At 42.3% G+C, this 17,625-nt stretch overlaps 1 protein-coding gene across 2 annotated transcripts in view; it reads right to left on the reverse strand.

Annotated features, from left to right (window-relative positions):
- The window catches only part of LOC137335730 (glutamine--fructose-6-phosphate aminotransferase [isomerizing] 1), a 65,994-nt gene that overhangs the window by 25,280 nt on the left and 23,089 nt on the right, over positions 1-17,625 (reverse strand). The window contains exons 7-15 of one of the 2 annotated variants that reach the window (XM_068001046.1): positions 17,315-17,376; positions 14,740-14,819; positions 12,529-12,579; positions 9,664-9,766; positions 9,153-9,316; positions 7,459-7,554; positions 4,371-4,468; positions 2,000-2,120; positions 118-275 (exon numbers count right to left, since the gene is read on the reverse strand). In XM_068001046.1, coding sequence (XP_067857147.1) covers positions 118-275; positions 2,000-2,120; positions 4,371-4,468; positions 7,459-7,554; positions 9,153-9,316; positions 9,664-9,766; positions 12,529-12,579; positions 14,740-14,819; positions 17,315-17,376 — 933 coding nt within the window. The remainder of the gene's footprint in view (positions 1-117; positions 276-1,999; positions 2,121-4,370; positions 4,469-7,458; positions 7,555-9,152; positions 9,317-9,663; positions 9,767-12,528; positions 12,580-14,739; positions 14,820-17,314; positions 17,377-17,625) is intronic. The other variant, XM_068001047.1, reaches the window with a different exon arrangement.

Here is a 17,625-nt window from a genome sequence, read left to right on the forward strand (position 1 = left end):
TGCCACAGGCTGAATCAATTGCCCACAGAAAGGAAGACCCAGACACAGGAAAAAGCAGAAAGGATACCTGCTGCAAGAATGTTTTGTCATGGGAGCATTATAATTCTGAGGACTTGCCTTTGTGCTGGCAACTCCAATTTCAGGCCCAGCATTGATATGAACACCACAGTCTGTCTCACGAGAGATGGAGCTGCCAACTGTGTTTGTAATGCCTACAGTCAGGGCCCCCCGCTCCTTGCAGTATCTCAGTGCCATCAGAGTGTCTGCTGTTTCCCCTGGAAATAAACAAACAAGAGGCATGAGTTGGGGGGGGGGGGTCAATCAAATCACAATTAAAACTTGAATCTATTTTTCACAGAATGCTTGCGGTGTTGGTCATGGGCAGGGTGACTGATGTTGTGAGGTAATAAGTCAAATTCTGATTTTATTGCGATGCTGGGACTATCTGAAGCTGTTTCAGGATTCACATTCTGCAATTCTGTTCGTTTCCCCACCTGGAGTATTATGTTCAGTTTTGGGCACCGAACTTCAGGAAAGATAAGTTGGCCTTGAAAGGGCTACAGCGCAGATTCACCAGAATGGTACCAGGGCATAAAGGGTTAAATTATGAGGACAGGTTGCACAAACTTGGCTTGTATTCCCTTGAGTTTAGAAGGTTGAGGGGTGATCTAATCGAGGTGCTTAAAATTATTTAAGGGATTAGATAGGATAGATACGGAGAAACTATTTCCTCTGGGTGGGAAATTCAGAACAAGGGTGAACAATCAAAATTAGAGCTAGGCCATTCAAGGGTGAAATCAGGAAGCACTTTTTCATACAAAAGGCAATGGAAATCTGGAACTCCTCCCCTCAAAGGCTGTGGATGCTGGGACAATTGGAGCTCTCAAGGCTGAAATTGATAGATTGTTGTTAGGTAAGGGTATCGAGGGATATGGATCAAAGGCAGGTAAAATGGAGTTCGGGTACAGGTCAGCCACGATCTAGCAGTAAGGCGTAACAGGCTCGAGTGGCTGAACGGCCTACTCCTATGATGTGTGAACAATAGCCTACCAATGCAATTGTTTTAAAATGCTTGTGAGTGCTCCTGGAACCGAGACATGAGCACATTTATTCCACATGGATTGATGCCTCTATTGAAAATGAGGACTACAGAGTTTAATGGGAATGTTATGCACTTGTACACTAATCTTCACACAGCATAATTCAAAAGGCACTATTTCTTAAAAAGCTACTCTGCCAAGTCAAACAGCATCCCCTGCAACTTATATTTCAGGACAGGGTGATCGCAGGGAATGTCAACACTTGCAAAAGTTTGAGTGGCTCTTCTTTGTCAACAACATCTACATCATGTTCCTCCTTCACTGCTATCTCCCATGATGCGCTAACACCAGCGTTCTCAGGCATCTCCAAACATCCTGAATTGTGATCCGGCCCAAAATGCTTCAGTTGAATCCCTGATTGTAGCTGACTATAGCACTAAATGTCCTTCTTACACACAAAAAACATTTTTTTCCCCCCAGTTCAACCAGGTTTGGGTGTAAAACACACACAAGAACGTACGTCAATTAAGCATTCTGTACACCACCCAACATCTGCGAGTCACAGTGAGCGGACATCCCATTCCTGGATTTCTGCCCGTGACACTCAATCCAGCCATGAGGGAGGGAGTGTTGGGTGACTGTTTCTATCCTGCCCATCCCAATTTTCCTCCCTCCCTTTGGGAAAACACCTGACTTCCATCTGCTGCCACTCCAAGGCTTTGCATATCAGATTGGGAATTAAGCAATGGAGGAGCTGTACAGACACAAATCCAAGCTCTACCGTTCATGCTTAGGACCTTCGTACCTGGCAGAGGATTTTACAAACAGGCCCACTTAAAACATTCTTGTCTGAGTTTACGTGACAATGTACATTTATATCGTGCTTCTAACGTAGAAAAAAAAATGAACAAGAATGTTTCTTTGCAAAGGAATTCGCAGCTTGTATCTTGATGAAATACCTGATTGGCTGAGGAAGAAACAGACATCATCTCTAAAGACGGGAGTGTTTCGGTCCAAAAAGTCACTCGCAAGTTCAACCATGACAGGCAGTTCTGTAAGTTCCTCCAGTACCTGTCGAGTCTGAAAACCCAAGGACAAACATTGTAAGTACTCAAGTTTCTATATTAAATAAATACTTCATGGGTTGTTCTGGTGGCTGGATGGGGTGAAGCATGGTTCAGAGTGCTTGGGCAGTCTGTCACTCAAATTCACCTGGAACAGGGCTAAGCAGTTCCCTCAGCTTGCAATCAGTCTCAACAAGTAAGAGATCTTCAAACTGTCCACTTGAACAGGGAGGCGCAGCCTCGGTCTCATCCGAAGACGTGTTTTCTGCAGTTCACACAGCAGGAACTGTCATTTCTCAACCAATAATAGCACCACTGGTGGGCAGAGTGATTTAATCACCATAGAAAGTCTGAACTGCTTTGTTCGCAGACCAATAAATAAAAAGAACCAATTAACTTTATTGGTTAAGCACAATACATTTAATTATTTTATGAATTACGGTGGTTATTGTTAAGTATTGTAAACAATTTTACAACACCAAGTTATAGTCCAGCAATTTTATTTTAAATTCACAAGCTTTCGGAGATTTTCTCCTTCCTCAGGTAAATGTTTCAAGATCTCCTTGAAGCCTACGCATTTGTAATTGGCTGCCGTGTTTGCCTACGTTAAGTAGGCAAACACGGCAGCCAATTTGCATACAACAAGCCCCGACAAACAGCAAATGAGAGAAGTGACCAGATAATCTGTTTTTGGTGGTTGAACGCTGGCCAGGAGACTGGGGAGAACTCCCTCTTCAAACAGTGCCAAAGGATCTTTTATATCCACCTGAACAGGCAGATGGGGCCTCAGGTTAACAACTCAACTGGAAAAAAAAAAGTACCTCTTAGTACTCCACTGAAGTGTGAGCTTAGATTATGCACTCGAATCCTGGGTTGGGGCTTCAACCCATAACCTCCTGAGCCACATTGACACCAATGTGGATCTATCTATTCAGAAATGAGTGATACCCTGGGGAGGGTCCTTTTGACTCCAACTCCCTTTTAAGACAATCTTTGGCTGAGAGCATGGCAAAGATAAAATGTCTTCAGTTAATCCTCCTGGGGAGGATTCTGTCTGTATGTATGTTTTCAGGCAAGCTTTTGCCAGCCTGACTGTGTTCAGAGAGCCAGAACACCTGAAGGCAGGTAGCAGCTGGCCTGGATCCTATCAGATTAGCTTTTTGTAGATTTGCCTAATTCCTTTAAGATAATCATCATTTCTATTTTGACACATGGATTTTCCTCCTCAGTGTTTCCCCAGAAAGGAAAGGAACTGCTGACTGCAGCATGGATGGGTCACGGAGTAATCAGATAGCTCACAGGTGCAAAACGTGCCACGGGCAAAGGGAAATCTCTCCAACGAGCAGAAAACAGAGTGACGCTAGCGGGAAGTTCACCAGCTCATTGTAGTTATTAATAATTTGCATTCATCTAACGCTTCTCATTCGGGGGAGGGGGAGAGGAGGACGACATTGGTAGATCGAGCTCCCTTCCCTCCACCGATTGGAGATGAGCAGTCGTCTAGAGTCGGAAGAGCAGAGGATGAGGGCTGGGACATGCAGCTGAAGAGCATCGCTAAAATGGGGCAAGACCGTGGAAGGAAATTAACAACAAAGACCGTGAAGTTGCTTTTACTGGGGCATGGGGTGGAAACAAGGAGCCAATATAGTGTTGCAAGGACAGGGTTGATGTGTGCGCAGGATTTTACATGAGAGAACTTGGCTCGGAAAACTCTGGGTTAACTGGAGTCTGAGTGGAGGATAACGAGTGGTCAAGAAGTCAATTTTCAAGGTGATGAAGAATGGATCAGATAATAAAGGCGCATTCATGTTAAACAAACATAATGACATCACAAGCTACAATTTCCTCATTGTTTGCTTTAGTATACCATCACTTTGGGTAGATTCGGAGGTGTGATAAGGCACCATATCAATGCAAGTTCTTCCTTTACAGGAATAATGTGGTCAATTGTACCGCACCCATCTCTACCACCCCAGCCGAGATCAGCTAACTCACCAGAGGGGATAGAGCCTACGACCTTCTTGCTCTGTATGGCTCAGCATCGCACCAGGTGGCCCATTTGCCCATCGATCGACTGGGGGAAACCAGCTATAAGCTGCAACTTGCAGCAAGTGAGATAAGTTATCTCCGAACTAAGACCAAGGCAGCAACACCTTGTTCTTTGCTTTTTAAAAACACTGTGCCTAAATTACGATGGCATCATACCTTCCAATAATGACGAGGGCAATCTATTATTTGTGCTAATATACCATATAAATAAACCTACAGCAACACCAGCATGGAAACTCGTCCCACAGGCAATGAGGATCAAACGTCTGCATCTTAGAATCTCCTTGATGTGATCCATTAAGCCGCCGAGAATCACTGTGAAAGGAGAAACACTCATCACTCACTGTTCCTGGGACATCAGGCACAACTACAGGTATTATCCAAAAAAAAAACTTAATAGTCAAAGACGAGAAAAGGCCAGTTGGCCCATCTGGCCTGTCCCTGCTCGTTTCCACTCACCCAGCCAGGCATTCAATTGCATCTTGATCTGTCCTAACATCTTTTGATGCTACTGCCTAGTAGATCATTCCAAATGTTTGTCATCATTGGAATAGAGATTATTTTTCTGAGATCTATTTTAAATTTACCTTTCAGTCATTTAGAATCTGTCTTATTCCACTGATCTGACTGACAAAGTAATATTCTGGGCTCACCTTACCTACGCTGTTTATTACTTCATTATACTGCGAAGAAGGCCCCCCCTTAACCTTCTTCACCCCGCATCACAGGGCTTAAGCTTTTCAAATCTTTCCTCATGGCCCATCCCTTTGTATTTGGGGTCAGTCGTCTTGTTATTCTCTGCATCCTCTAACAATACTTGCAATACATAGCAGGTCAGCCAATGGCTGAAAGTGAAAGGCAGGTTGTTCTGCCCCCTTGTTCACTCTAGGTCACTCCTATAAAGGGAGTTTTTCTACGATGATGCCAGTTGCAATGAAGGATCCCTCCCACAACACTAACTTTTCCTCTTTTCAGATGCTGACTATCTCCAGCACTTTTGTTTTTATTTCACATTCACAGTTCTTCTCTTTAACCGCTACCATCGTATGTTAAATTGAGAGAGCAGGGCAAGGGCACACATGTTCAAAGTAGAAAACTTAAAGGCAAATTTAGGACTGATATCAGAAAGTTTTGTACAAATAATGATCATCACTTGGAACGGACTTCCAGGGAAAGTAGTCGAGGCGAAAACCCTGGGATCATTTAAGAAACAATTGGATGCTGCAATGGGCGGACATTAGGGTCTTTCTGGATAGATGAATGAAGTTGGGTGGTCTTTCACATCCACAATTATTTGGAGACAGTCTGTATGTGTCACTACTAATCTTGCTGAGAACATGTATCTTTAAATATGGGACCTGCCCAGTACTTTGCATGCACTGGATTAGCACTGTGCAGTGTCAAACGGAAGTCACGTGACATCGATTTCAATTCAGTTTTGTTGCAACAGGACAACTTCTGTGAAACGCAAGTCAATATAGCAGTTAACAGTTCTGCTACAATAACCAACCACTATCCTTCAAACCTCACAGCATTCAAATGATTTAACTGTTCTAAGCTTTATGAAATGTTTCTTCGAATATATAAAAATTGTACTCAAATCTATTTAGAAGGCACAAAAAAAAAATTCACACAGTCCATCAGCATGCATCAGATAATTCTCAAAGCACATATTTTGCTTAAACAAGGACTGCCAGTAATAGTGTTCTGTAATGCTGTTATAAGAGTGCACTTGCACTACAGCTTTAGTGTCATGCTGGAAACAGTTTCTGCTTCACAATGATATTGAAATCCAGAGCCAAATCCCGTTCTGATTCCATAGAGAAGTGATAAGAGATTCCCTGGAGGAGGGAGTCTCACATGGCTTCTGTTTGACACTGCACAGAGTGCAAATCCAATGTGGAGTCAAACGAGGTGTCCAAAGTACCAAGGGGGTCCCATGTTTATAGATTAGATACATCTTGTTCTCAGCAAAACTAGTAGCGGCACATACAGACCGTCTCCAAATGGCATGTCTAAACCATTAGAATCTCTTGCTTGCACAGCAAAAATCATTGATGAACAGTATAACAAGAGTAAGCCATTCAGCCCCCTCGAGCCTGTTTTGTTATTCAATTAGATCATGGCTGATCTGTATCTTAACTCCATCTACCCGCCTTGGTTCCATAACCCTTAATACCCTTGCCGAACAAAAATCTGTCAATCTCAAATTTGAAATTTTCAATTGACCCCCAGCCTCAACAGCTTTCTTGGGGATAGAGTTCCAGATTTCCACCACCCTTTGTGTGAAGAAGTGCTTCCTGACATCACCCCTGAACGGCCTAGATCCAATTTTAAGGTTAATTTCCCTCTTGTTCTGGACTCTCCGACTGTTCCCTACTACGGGTCCGGTAGCATAGTGGTTATGTTACTGGACTAGTAATCCAGAGGCATGGACTAATATTCCGGAGTCATGAGTTCAAATCCAGCCACGGCAGCTGGGGAATTTAAATTCAATTAATTAAATAAAATCTGGAATAAAAAGCTAGTATCAGTAATGGCCATGAAACTACCGGATTGTCATAAAAACCCATCTGGTTCACTAATGCCCTTAGGGAAGGAAACCTGCCGTCCTTACCAGGTCTGGCCTATATGTGACTCCAGACCCACAGCAATGTGGTTGATTCTTAATTGCCCTCTGAAATGGCCTGGCAAGCCACTCAGTTGTTCAAGGCAGCGGCTCACTACCACCTTCTCAAGGGCAATTAGGGATGGGCAATAAATGCTGGCCTTGCCAGCAACGCCCACATCTCGTGAACAAGAAAAAGGTCACATCACTGTTTAGAGTCTTAAGTATTTCCTAGTAATGGCAGTGTGAACCATCAAAGCCTGTGCTGCCTTGATACCAGCACCCTAAAACACAAAATCAAGAAAAAAAAGGGTGACAGAAATTTTGAGGTTGAACAACAATGCAAATGAATGCAGCAAGGCAATTTAAACAGAAGCGTACAGTTCACTATCCCACAACACTTGGTGTCAATTATGAACTGTACGATGAGCAAAGTTGGCACCATTTATGTTCACCTTGTGTAACAAAATGCAAGGTAGACCTTCTACAGCACCAAGACACTTTCCTTCTCTCCTACACAGACAAGTACGATGCCGCAATGAACGCACACCTGCAGTGTACAGGGGTGCGGAGAACAGGTAGGTCAACTGAAGGACAAGACTCTAGGTCACGGTGTCGATGAACAACATCTGACAGGAAAATCGCACAGAGAAGTATGAAATTGAAACAGCACGGGCAATGAAATACTGCTCGTTACCTGTATAGTCATCAAAGTTGACTCTTCCTCTCATTGTGTTCAGCACAGACTCGGGCTGCTCAAAGATTTCTTTCTGCATAAAAGAGCTGAAGTTGCCTGTAAGTAAAAGGGGGGGGGGGGGGAAAGAGGAGGCGGAGGAAAGAGATGAGACACAAATTGGAATGTTACAATATCAAATATCAGCACTGCACTCGGAGAGGGTTGTGCGATGCACTGCTCAATATGACTTGGTGTATACCTGGTCCTTCAGGGTCACCAGTCCTAAGATTGGCAACATCACATGTACAGAATCCAGGTTTGGTATCAAAGGTGGATGTCTATTTTTATATAAAAAGGGCTGGGGGAATTAGAATCAATTTTGTTTATTTGTAATGTGTCGCATGTAGGTTGGTATTTTTTCACCTATAGGGAGTCACGACTGGAGCTCAAGATGCCCTGGCAGCACTGGGTTGGCTTTCTATAAGCCATTTACTCCTGATATATGTTGAGATGTTTATTCACCCTGGGTTTGTCCACTAATTTTGGTCCCAGATGATGGGGCATCAGCTAGCATGTCACCTCGCAGCCTCTTTCTCTGTCTGAAGCTGCTGCAACCTAAGTGAAGAACTGAAGCCTGCTTGTGGAAAGAGTATAACTGAGAAGTGATCATTAAAGAAAAATAAACTGCTTGTGTGCCAGCAACAATATTCAGGTTGAAAATTGCTTTCTGTGGAGCACCAATCCCTGATAGGCATTCCCCACATAACATCACTACCTCTTGAATAAAGCTCCCAATTCAGTTAATGGCTACGTAGTCCTCAAAATTGGACAAATTAATAGATTTTATTGTACAGGTACAACAAGCAGAACCGGGCATTTGTGCCAACAAACCCGGCCAGACTGAAACACAATTGGTGCCGAAGGGAACTACGCTGTACATGTGATGTTCTTCTCTTTTTATGCATCAGAAAATAGATTAAATAAAATTTGGCAAAGCTTGCAAATTTTGAAATGGCAAAGATGGTATCACTTTTCAACAGTACACATGGAATTCATTACAGTAATGATCCAGCATACAGGGACCGGCTGACAGAGCCAGTGGCATGCCAGCTCTTCACCTCTAGACCTGGGATCAACTCCAACCCAGACTGAAAGTCTCCTCTCTGCCAGCTCTAAATGAATTTGACTCATCTCAAGTCACGTTACTAGAGGGAACAGCAACAAATCGTAATTCCAAACAAACCACCACTCTACCCGAGAGCGCGCGCACAGGAACACACACCAACTCAAGTCGTACCCTTGGCTTGTCCCAGGTACTGTTTATCACTAGTCATACACTCCAGTTTGATCAGCATCAGCACAATGACGTCACATGAAAGCATTTGGTCACATTATCCGGCAAAACATTGTCGTGGAGTTCCAAATATCGTTCGCGTTTACCAGCATCCCATATATCCTGAATCATTAACTAAGGTACAATATGCTGGTGCCACAATGTTTCGTACTGACTCCCAACCTGTAGGAAACCTGAAGATTGAGTTGCTCGAGGTCACTTTTGTTCATCTCCTGATGGTCAAGGTCAGAATACTACTGGCAGAGGCTGGCGGGTACATGTCACTCCTCCGCTTCTTGGTCAAGGAATCGTGCATCGTAAAATGACAAATTAACTCTAATACAAAGCTCCCTGATACGTGCCCGTCCCACTGCCCTCCTACCTTTCATGATTTGCTGCAGCTCCAGCTGCAGTGTCTGGATGGCACGAGCTGGGTGATCCCCAGCTCTGCGTTTGGTCCTGTGAATGGAGAGCTGTCCGTCCACTACGGCTGCCACGTCATCATCCTCCAGAAAGATCACTTGGTTGGTGTGTTCGATTACAGCGCTGTTGCACATAAGCACGACACACGTTACAACACACTGGGCAGCACGTTCGCTGTCTCTTGCTTGTGACCTCAGTAGGTCCCTTCTGTCGACTCCCTATTCTCTCTTTGGAAACCCAGACAGAGCCCATCCAGACCCGTTTATTCCCACTCCAGATACTGCTCGACTTTATCGAGAGGAAAACACAAATCCCATCCTAACCTCCTGCTGCCTCACTAGCCTCTGTCCACTGCACTTCATGTAACCACAGATCTGCCCGTGGAGAACCAATGCTCTGCATCTCCAACTGTGTTACACACACAACGCAAAAGAGCTTGAAACTTCAGGTAATGGGACAATTTAGCTTACCTGGCATCTGATGCAAAGTAGTATTCAACGGCTTTTTCCTCCACTGGAAACAGGCAGGTGGTGCTGTCAGCACGAGGAAGGCTGCAGCTGCCCTTATCCTTGCCTGTTGGGATCCAAGGCACAAGAATCAATCCACACGCACAGAATGAATAATCTGAGCCTGCCCCCTTATAGAAAACCTGATCCATACATCATCCCTGGTAACATTCCTCTGGGAATTCTCAATTCTTTATATATAAAGAGACTGCAGCAACCGCTGGGCAAAATGGATCAAAACTTTTGAATTGTTTCCACTTCCCCAACCCTTCTTGAAGCTCACAGCATTTGCAGGCACCCTGGTCTTCACAACCAGGCCTTCACAAACATTACTCGGAATCTAGCTATCAAAAGGCTCACAAGCATTGCCCAAAGATCTCCAGCTTTCCTTCCTTGTAGGGAAGTGGCTGAACTCTGCAGAGATGAGAATTCAACATATGAGGAGAATCGTAGGCCAGTGTCGTGGGCTTTTGCCTGTTGAGAAGGTACAAACTATCTGACCGTATTGCATTTTGAGAGGGAGGGAGAGAAAAAAAACACAATCGATTCTGTGAGAGACCCAGGTTCTCGAGGTGAAAAAGGCACTTCATTCACCCTTTGATAAACTCCAATCATATTTCAGCAACAAGTTTTCAAATTAAACATAATTATCTTGGTTATTTTCAAACTTTCCCTAGCTTAAGCAGGGCTCCTAGTCTCTGTGCACTTCTCTAATTTCACTTAAAAATTTTAATGGCTAAAAATTGGGAAGAAAATCATTTTTTTTTTGCATTTAATGGAAAAAAGGAAATCTGAAACAAGAGGAAGTGCTGGAAATGCACAGCTGGCCTGTCTTCATCAGAAAAGGACACGATAGAAAGAAAGACGCAGTAATAAAGCACCTCACCATGTCTCTGAAGGGCCCAGTAGTACATCACATAAAATGAATTACTCTGAACTGCAGTGAATGTTGTGTCGGCAAATGCAGCAGCTATTTTGTGCAATGACAATAATGGAATGAGCAGATTAAATGTTTGTGATGTTGTTGGCTGAGGAAAGAACTGGCAAGGACAGCAGGAGAATTCCTTGTGTTGAAACTTTAACATCCACCTGAATAGGCAGACGGGGACTTTAGAAATCGGATATAAAAGTCCTGCAAAACTCAGTGTTAGATGTGGATCAAAAAGGTATATCTAGCAACTTTGTATGCTTGTCTCCGAGTCGGAATTTAATGTTAATTGTATCCATGTGATTTATATCACTTAGTGTTAATTGTATTCAGGTGGTGCATATCAATTGGGGACCCATTTATATCCATTTATAAGAGAGCTGATCTAGGGTGTGGTGGTGGTAACGTGGATCTCTGTGAATAAAGGCTTGAAGCAATTGAAGACTAGGCTCTAGTATTCTATCCTTCACCACCTGTTTCTCTTCTGAAGATTCAGTTGATCATTAGTTAAATTTCATCGTTCAGCTCTTCAGAAGAGCCAATATATTTTCTTCTTGGAGCAAATTTTTTACTTTCAGTGCTCTCAGCATAGTTTCATGTGTCAGAAGCGTACATCAGGATTTGAGACACAACCCCATTGTGCAGTCCGCATGATTTTCAATGACAAAAAATATCCAATAGTGCTATCCATCATTAACTTTAACGGAAAGAAAACTGGGAATTGGGAATAACGGCAGTTTCTAATATGCACTCCAGGCACGTGAAGTTCTGCATTGGAATAGCTAAAGACAGAAGTTTACCCGTATATTCTCCCAGGTTAAAAATACATTTTAGCAAATACACTAATATGCAGCTTGATGTTAAAAGGGCAAGATGCAGAGATTTTACATTAGGACTGATCAAGTGTGTGGATGATGTATTGCCATAAACAGCCATGACTCCATTGATGCCCATCACAGGGGAAGAGAGAGAGTGCTGAACTGAGTTATACCATGACAGTATAAGTACCAAAGCAAAATCCCAGTCTCTCTAGGTACTCCCATTATTTACAAATAAGCCCGGAGGATTGAAAGGAAGACATGCAAAATTCTGTGCATTGAATATAAGCCTGACATTTATTTTTAATGAGAATATAAAATCATGTTTAATGAGAATACTGACAGAGGTTGGTGCTGCTTTCCACGAGATCAGCCATTTCACAAGGGGAGAAACACAAGCCTGAGGTCACTGCTGAACCAAATCAAGCAGAGAAACATGGATTAAATAGCAGTTTTTGGGGAGAAAGACTTTTAAGTGTGACAATGAAGTTTGCATTAGGCACTATGACACACAAGATGTGTGTGCTAGACTTATGGCTTTTATAATGAGATTTTATAAAGGGATGCACACGGTATATATTACTGTTTACAAGATAAATATGCACAACTCTGCAGAAGTTGTAATCCATATCCCCCTCCCCAGGAAATGGGAGAGAACAATCTCCACTTACAGGAAAGCAACGCAAATCGTTGAATGCCCATTAAACACAATTCCAATTGTCAATTTTCACAGAGCTCCAAGTCCCAGCATGAAACAAAACATGAAAGCTGAACTTGGGTTGTGGAACTGAAAGGATAGTATGTAGACCAATTGGGTTATCCAGTAAAAGAAAAATATAAATAGTGCAGATGCTGGAAACACTTAGCAGGTCAGGCTGCCCTACATTTGCCTGACCTGTTGAGTATCTCCAGCGTTCTTTCTGTTTTTATATTCGTCATGCAGTCCCCTGTGCTGAAGGAATCATACAGGAAAGCAGCACCAAATCATCAGTGAACCCGCCACATCGATTGCCAAGTTTCACACCACTCCAAGTCACAGGATAAGACAAGGCATAAAAGCTCAACTAAGGTTCAATACTTGACCTAAACCTTTGCTTTGTGATTGCGTAGATTTGGCATCCATGTTATAATCAGCTGGAATTGTAAAGTTAAAAAATAAAAGTAAAATACTACCAGCAATAAAACCATTGAATGGACATCTTTAATTTTGGCAAGCAAGTACTTCACAAATGCTCGGGTCATGCTGGGGCAGACCATGAAAGTGAAGCTCCATGCTGGAGTAGAAACCATTGTTGAAGAAGGCTCAGCATTGGATTCCTCATGGGGCAAAACAAACATTAAAAACTTAAACAACCTTTTGCTTCTTGTCTATTTTGCCTGATTAGGTCAAGCACTCAGTATTTTTAAAAAATGCAATCGTCAACAGAATAATACAAATAAACTTCACTTAAGAATTTTTTATACTCATTTGACTGTGAAAGGAATTCTGAAGTAAACACTTGCCCAATGATCCAGCATGGAGCTTCTCAATGACCATCCACTCCGATAACAAGCTCATAGAGATATAACTGAGCATGATGGGTTTTTGCAATGGACACATTTACTAGTTTATATTAATTTCTATTTTAAAAGTAGACAGAGCAATGCCATTTCTAGGTGAACATCATTTTTAATGTAAAACATACTAAATTCCCATGTTAAGTGTTATTTTGTGTTTGCATATTCTGTACAATTTTTAAGATGATAAATATTTGTGCAGTGCACCAATGTGAACTGTTTTCCCCATCTGCTTTGCATTCAGCATAATTTACTGCAAGCAGTGTAGTCCCATAAGCAGCATCACTGACTTCCAGAATCAGAAAATCCAGCTTCACCACTTCACAAAGTGCCCTCTGGACAGTCTGCTAGGTTCTTTGTTTGAGGATCTAAAATGTCTTTCTTTTTTCCCCATCAGAGTTATCTAAAATGTCTTTCTTTTTTCCCCATCCAAGTTTCTTTCCATCTTCCCAGACTCATGTTGAGACACATTTCCAAGTGTACTCCCAACCCTCTGGTAGCCATAATAACCATTCTTCACACTTGAACGGTGGCTCCAAGTGTCAGCAGGCTATTTGATGTTCAGGGCATCATGTCGACCTGATCCTGCCCCCAGTTAACATCTCCATATCTGCGCTGTGTAGTTACAAGGGTAACTACACAGCAATCAAGAGCAGGGACCCTGGCTGATTTTTTCCCCACCTAGGCTAGGGATTCTGAGGCCAATTAGCATGTCCCATTGCCTCTTAGCCTCAGATCAATTAACTCAGCACAGACCAGGGATCAAACCAGGAGAACTTCCTGATCTCTCTGGCTCACTGACACATCATGTGATGTTTGCACCACTCTGCCATCAACGGAACCCAATTCCTACATTTTCTTCTCCATTTCCCCCTTGGTAACCCCAGACCATGTACCTCCTCCACAGAACAAGATTAACTGTTCTTAGCCTTGTATCAACGCTTGTCGAAATCAGCTGCTCGGAAGCGGATTTTCCTCTCCAGCACCGGAATTGCACGACATCTGATTGGCACCTCTCCACAGCAGCAGGGCTGAGATTGCGAAGTCAACAGGGTGTAGTTAAAACACACAGCCCGCCACTCTGCTGCAGCCCCGCCAGTGCACTGTTCTCCGTTAATTATTGTTTTAGACATGAGAAAACTTCTGACGGTCACATTACTACAGTTGAATGTGGAAGTGGTGTTGAGCAAGGGTAAATTGAACTTCAATAGAGCCATGTTGACTCACATGTCCAAGAATGTGTGAAAAGATGTGTACCAAATAATATTAGTGCTTTAATAAAGCATTCATTTGTATTACTCTATAAAAATGCCCACACTTGAAGTTCAGTCATCAAAGATTGGTATGACTGGATATTTAGTTGCAGGACATAACTTCATGACTTGAACACAACACGTTCCAATCCCAGGCAAGCTATTGCCAGGGAACTACCAAGCGGGACTGGACAATTCCACAAGAGGTGGAAGGAAAAATGGGAATTGCCTGAATCCACTCTTGAAGTGGAACCTACCAGCTGGTTACGGAGAGACAGTGCCTGCCCTCCCTCATGGCCAGGGTATTGTGCGGAACATGCAGAAAACAGGGAGGGGCCAGAGGAAATAAATAAAACACCTTTCATTAAAATAATTATGAGCCAAGTTTCTAAATTACATTACGGGCTTTTTGAGGGGATAATTCAACACAATCCTATAACAAGATGTGGTTCACATTCTACAGAAGGCAATGAAAGTCCTTTACCTGAGCGGTACAATATAGGTATGTGGTCAGTGGAGAGTTTGTGCTCACTTCGCACAGCTATCAGTAGAGGGCCCCCACGCCTGCAAAATGGTAAGAAATAGACTGTAACACTTATTAGTTTTGATATTTCTGAATAGGAAAAAAGACCACCATGTATCCAAGGAGTAACTCACAGTGAGAAGATCCCATGCCCGACCTAAGCTTAACTACCCCACCACTGCTGGGTGAAGATGAGGATTGCACCACAGTGATGATCTCGTTACTAGCTTCCGGAGTGAAAGGGCAAATGTCATGACTTCAATCTTGGTGGAACTAACTTTAGACCCCAACAAAAAACATCATAATATATAACAGTATGGTGCAAGCCAGAACATTAGGGACATCACGAGTATTGAAATAAGGAGGACATCATTTGTGCCCTCTGCTGACCCAAAAATATATGAACAATGTAAAAATAAAAATCAGTACCAGTGCTGCATAGCATGGTCAACAAACAATTTAGAGTTAATTTCTGTACATTATTTTGGTACTATAAGGCACAATGGCATGTGAACTTAATTTGAACTGAACAGAGAAGAGCCAAGTGGCACAAATCAGCCAGGAGAGTCCCTAGCGCCTCAGTCAGCTATCTTGGGACTTGAGATAGCTCCACCAACAATAAAATGTATCCTATTAACTTTTGATTAAATGCAGAGAAAAGTTAGTTTAATAATGGATGGCTTTACTTGGAATCTTACCACTGACCTGTTGACCCTGAAGAGAAGCCTTGAGCACAGGATTTGGTCAAACAAAGGGCCCTTCATTGTTACCCTTGTTAATTAAGTACAGATGTGTTTGTGAAGCTTTAATTAGAACCTTAACTTTGATGGAGAATGGCGATTGGTCAGACTGCCTCAAGTAATGCTTCAATTCCGATGACTGTAAGGACTAAAAAGGAGGTTTCTGTTCTTAGATATCGGTAAAAAGAGACCTAAAAAAGGTCAGAAGGTGACAAGTAGAGGAGAAAGTGTGAGGACATTTTAAGAAAGTGTGACGGCCAAATGTAGAACAACAATTCAACAGTCAACTCACTTGCATTATTTATTGGAAGCATAAAAAGTTAATATCCTCGAAACAAAAAGTACAAGAAAATGCCTCATTCTCTCTCTGAATACCAACTCACGAGCAAAATCATTTGCTTGGAATTGGCACATTTCACAGCCCACACTTTTTTTAGCGGGTAGTTAATTGAGAAAAAGTCAGTCATTCATTCTCTTACTTATTGTTTAAAGGTGAATTTTGGGCCCATAAATGTAACATTCTAAGTGCATGCAAGGAGATAACTAAAGTTTAGAAAAGAATCCTGCTAACAAGCTAAAAAAACAGGACAATGTGCCAAAATTGTACCAGAGGTCAAATTAGCACCCACAGATGATGAACAATTTTAATACAGCAATTAAACTGCAGCTTGATGAAAAGGGCCAAATGTCTTCATACTGACATGACAGACTTAAATTGGGAGTGTTTGAATGCTGCACAGAAAAATTGCCAAAGGAATGCTCGATAGTGACTATTACTGCCAAACGATGTTAAGTTGAACCAAGTTATTGACATGTTGTTGTAATTCTGAACCCAAGTTATTGTGTTATGTGCGATAATTATGTTGATAGTATCTTTAAATTAAGAAGCTGCTGTCAATACTGTTCATCAAATTGTGACATGTTTAATCTTTGGTTATCTGAGTGAGCCAAGTATGGCTGTGGGCCACAGGCGGTCAAAGCCTTTCCCCTTGACAGTCTTCGTCTCCTTTCCTGTTCGTAGTGTTCTATGCTGTATTTACCATTGAGCAGATGTTGAATTGAATCATTTGAACCGATGTTGCACTCCATGCCATCTACTGGTCATACTGCAGCAGTATCTTTCGAATTTGAGTCAGGTTATGTGGGACAACTCAACAGCCAGATTAGCTATCATGATAAAAACTGTAGACAAACATAAATTCTGATCCATTTTCTTGCAAGACAAATCCTCAACTAAAAATAGCAACCTTGTTCCAATGAAAAAAAATAAACATACTCTGGTCAGTGTTTTCAGTAACAAAGGTCATGGGAGACTTTTTCCAATTGATAATCTCCCAAAACTTACATATTTCAAAAATTATTTTCATTTTGTTGTATTGCTTTTTTGAAATTTGTCTTCTCACAGTTTGTTTTCCACACTAATACCCGCTATTTATTTTCTCTATCTATTTCTACATCTTTCCCCTTGTCCAATCTTTCACCCTTTGCTGCAGTGGTGCGCTGCATCTTCCTTTGAGAACCAAAGGTCCACAGCTTGCTCACTTTAGGAGAAATACTGAAGTACATGGAGGTTTAGTGGATTTCTCAGCTATTGAACTGCATTCACCTTACTAGGCAAACGCACTTAAATACCTTCCACTCAGTGAGGAAGCTGTAACATTACCTATTAACTCCCAACACCTTCTTCCCCCAGCAAACAGAATTCTAATATGTAACAGGTAGAATTGGTCCCATTGCTGGTATCGTTAAACCCGAGAGAAACGTACAGCACGTACGGAATGTTCCAATCTACATACCTGGTGCAGACAGCTTCACCTGGGTAATGGATACTCTTCAGTACCAGAGCAAAAGCTCCTTCCTATAACACAAAGCACATGCTTGGATAAGGACTAAAAGCAAGTGTAGCATCTAACTCAATCAAAACCAAACAAAGCAACTGGCTAAAATAGTGCAGACCTGCACTTTTCCTCTCTGCTGTTCCAAGTTTGACAAATGTTACACCCAAAGGGTGAAACCAGAATGAAAATATCCTCGAGGAACTAATTGGGTTCAGCAGGAGGTTTTGGGTGGTGCTCTGTATTAGATATGATAAACAAAGTATGCTTTG

The sequence above is a fragment of the Heptranchias perlo genome, chromosome 20 (genome assembly GCF_035084215.1).
Source record: "Heptranchias perlo isolate sHepPer1 chromosome 20, sHepPer1.hap1, whole genome shotgun sequence".
Classification (NCBI taxonomy): Eukaryota; Metazoa; Chordata; class Chondrichthyes; order Hexanchiformes; family Hexanchidae; genus Heptranchias; species Heptranchias perlo.